At 49.7% G+C, this 3,763-nt stretch overlaps 1 protein-coding gene across 1 annotated transcript; it reads right to left on the bottom strand.

Annotated features, from left to right (window-relative positions):
• Window positions 1–672: 672 nt before the first annotated feature.
• Window positions 673–3,642, bottom strand: LOC120499512 (fibroblast growth factor 11-like; the record flags this gene model as incomplete). The annotated part of the gene is made up of 3 exons (XM_039703294.1): window positions 3,582–3,642; window positions 2,165–2,268; window positions 673–879 (listed from the first exon to the last, which is right to left on the bottom strand). Coding segments are annotated over exons 1-3 (372 nt in total), but the record flags the coding sequence as incomplete, so codon positions are not given.
• Between the last annotated feature and the right edge of the window lie 121 nt (window positions 3,643–3,763).

Genomic DNA, 3,763 nt, shown 5'->3' with positions numbered 1-3,763 from the left:
CACCCAAAATTCACTCAAAATTCACCCAATTTTCACCCAAATTTCACACAAAATTCCGCCAAATTTCACCCAAATTTCAGTCAGATTTCATCAAAAATTAACTCAAATTTCACTCAAATTTCACCCCAACCCCTCCCTGGTCACTCCCAGCCCATCCCAGGGGGATTTTTGGGTCCAAATCCCCAATTTTTGAGTTCAAAATCCCCGACTGATCCTCAAATCTCCGATTTACCTCACAAATCCCCGATTTTGGGTCTGAAACCCCGATTTTTGGGTCCCTAATCCCAATTTTTGGGTTCCAAATCCCCGATTTTGGTCACAAATCCCCGACTTACCTTCCAAAACTCCGATTTAACTTACAAATACCAGATTTTGAGTCTGAAACCCCAACTTTTTGGCTCCAAAACCCCAATTTTTGGGCTCAAATCCCCAATTTTTGAGTTAAAATCCCTAATTTTGACTTCAAATCCCCAATTTTTGGGTCCCAAACACCTATTTTTGGGTTCCAAATCCCCGATTTAAGTTCAAAATCCCCGATTGATCCTCAAATCGCCGATTTACCTCACAAATCCCTGATTTTGGCTCCCAAACCCCAATTTTTTGGTGCCAAATCCCCGATTTTTGAGTTAAAATCCCCAAATTTTTTAGTAAAATCCCCAAATTTTGTGGTTTTTCCTCACCCTCGAGCAGCTGGGGCAGGAAGTGCGCGGCCGCCTTGTCCTTGCGGACGCGGGGCCCGGCCATGGGGCGCCCGTGCCGGTCCAGCCCCAGGTACCAGGCGCGGCCCGAGCGGCGCTGCCGGTAGAGCGCCGAGGCGTAGAGCACGTGGTAGTTCTCGAACACGCACTCCTTGAAGCGGCACTCGGGCGTGAAGTGCACCTGGAACACACCTGGCGTCACCTGAGATACACCTGAGCACACCTGGCGTTATTTAACATACACCTGGATACACCTGAGAGTCATCTGAGCACACCTGGATACACCTGGGATACACCTGAGCACACCTGGATACACCTGGGGTTACCTGGGGGCACCTGGGCACTCGTGGGATACACCTGAGATAAACCTGGGATACACCTGGGGGAACCTGGATAAACCTGGAGTTACCTGGGATACACCTGGGCACACCTGGGGGCAGCTGGGATACACCTGAGCACACCTGGCGTTATTTAACATACATCTGAGATACACCTGGATACACCTGGGCACTCCTGGGCACACCTGAGATACACCTGGGATACACCTGAGATACACCTGGGCACACCTGGGGATTTTGGGGATCCCAGGGTGGATTTTGGGGGTGATTTTGGGATTTTGGGGTGGATTTGGGGCTTTTTTTTGTGTTTTTGGGGGGTTTTGTGTGATTTTGGGGTGGATTTGGGGCTTTTTTTGTGGTTTTGGGGGGATTTTGTGTGATTTTGGGGTTTTTTGGGTGTTTTTGGTGAGGATTCTGGGGAGGATTTGGGGTTTTTTGGGGTGGATTTGGGGGTTTTGGGTTGGATTTTGGGTTTGGGGTTGGATCTTGGGACGTGTTTTGGGTGGTTTTGGGGAATTTTGGGTGATTTTGGGGACTTTGTGGTGGGTTTGGGGTTTTTGGCGTGGATTTGGGGTTTTTTTTGGGGTGGATTTGGGGGTTTTGGGTTGGGATTAGGGGTGGGTTTTGGGGATTTGGCGTTTTGGGGTGGATTTGGGTTTTTTTGGGGTGGATTTGGGTTTTTTTGGGGTGGATTCTGGGAACTATGGGTGGATTTTGGGGTTTTTTGGGGTGGATTTGGGTTTTTTTGGGGTGGATTCTGGGGATTATGGGGTGGATTTTGGGGTTTTTGGGGTGGATTTTGGGGAATTCTGGGTGATTTTGGGGATTTTGTGGTGGATTTGGGTTTTTTGGCATGGATTTCGGGTTTCTTTGGGGTTGATTTGGGGGTTCTTGGGTGTTCTTGGGGAATTTTGTGGGATTTTGGGGATTTTGTGGCGGATTTGGGGTTTCAGGGTGCGTTTTGGGGGTTTTGGCATGGATTTGGGGTTTTCCGGGCTAGATTTGGGGGTTATTTTTGATGTTTTGGGGGATTTTGGGGTGGATTTGGGCGGTTTTGCGGTTTTGGGGTGGATTTTAGCGGTTTTGGGTCGTTTTTGGGTTGAATTTTGGGGATTTCGGGTCACTCACGGAGGCGTAGACGACGCCGGCCCCGTTCATGGCCACGTAACGCCCGGCGCGGGCGCCCTGGATGGCGACGACGCGGAGCCCGACCGGGATCAGGTTAAACAGGGCTGGAAACGGGGAGAAAACGGGAAAAAATGGTAAAAAACCAGTAAAAATGGTAAAAACCAGTAAAAACCAGTATAAACCAGTATAAACCAGCATAAACCAGTGATAGCAGCCCCCCCAGTTCATCCCAGTAACCCTGGGTGGCGACGACGCGGAGCCCGACCGGGATCAGGTTAAACAGGGCTGGAAACGGGGAAAAAATGGTAAAAAAAGGTAAAAAAACGGTAAAAACCAGTAAAAACCAGTATAAACCAGTGAAAACCAGTATAAACCAGTGATAACAGCCCCCCCAGTCCATCCCAGTAACCCTGGATGGCGACGACGCGGAGCCCGACCGGGATCAGGTTAAACAGGGCTGGAAACGGGGGAAAAACGGGAAAAAACGGTAAAAAAACTGTCAGGTTTGGTAAAAACCAGTAAAAACCAGTAAAAACCAGTATAAACCAGTATAAAACCAGTATAAAACCAGTGAAAACCAGTAAAAAACGGTAAAAAATGATAAAAACTGGTAAAAACCAGTATAAACCAGTATAAACCAGTATAGACCAGTATAAAACCACTGAAAACCAGTATAAAACAGTAAAAACCAGTAAAAACCAGTAAAAAACAGTATAAACCAGTAAAAAACAATAAAAACCAGTAAAAAATGGTAAAAACCAGTACAAAACCAGTAGAAACCAGTAAAAACCAGCATAAATCAGTAAAAAACAGTAAAAACTAGTAGAAACAGTAAAAACCAGTATAAACCAGTAAAAACCAGTAAAAACCAGCAAAAACCATCAAAAACCAGTAAAAATGAATATAAACCAGTACAAACCAGTGCAAACCAGTAAAAACCAGTAAAAAACAGCAAAAACCAGTAAAAATTAATATAAACCAGTACAAACCAGTGCAAACCAGTACAAACCAGTGCAAACCAGTACAAACCAGTACAAACCAGTGACAGCGCCCCCCCAGTCCATCCCAGTCCATCCCAGTAACCGCGACCAGCTCGAACAGGTTGAAGCCCCTCCCACTCACCGCAGGCCCCGCCCCATCATCAAGACCCCGCCTACTTCTTAACAAGACCACGCCCCCTCGCTGGCCCCGCCCACTCACTGCCAGGCCCCGCCTACTCACAGGCCCCGCCCCATCATCAAGACCCCGCCTACTTCTTAACAAGACCACGCCCCCTCGCTGGCCCCGCCCACTCAGTGGCAGAGCCCGCAGGCTCCACCCCCTTTCAGGCCCCGCCCACTCACTGCCAGGCCCCGCCTACTCACAGGCCCCGCCCCATTTAGCAGACTCCACCCCCTTTCAGGCCACACCCACTCAGTGCCAGGCCCCGCCTCCTCTCTCTTTGCCAGGCCCCGCCTCCTCACAGGCCCCGCCCCCATTCAGTGCCAGGCCACGCCCCTCTCCCGTTTCCAGGCCCCTCCCCCTTTCCCAGCCACGCCTCCATCCCCAGGCCCCGCCCACTCCCTGCCAGGCTCCACCTCCTCACAGGTCCCGCCCCCC

Source organism: Passer montanus, unplaced genomic scaffold (assembly GCF_014805655.1).
Source record: "Passer montanus isolate IOZ18808 unplaced genomic scaffold, ASM1480565v1 scaffold1616, whole genome shotgun sequence".
NCBI classification, from domain to species: Eukaryota; Metazoa; Chordata; class Aves; order Passeriformes; family Passeridae; genus Passer; species Passer montanus.
Note: the sequence above shows the minus strand (reverse complement) of the source record. Positions and strands in the feature narration are given on the sequence as shown.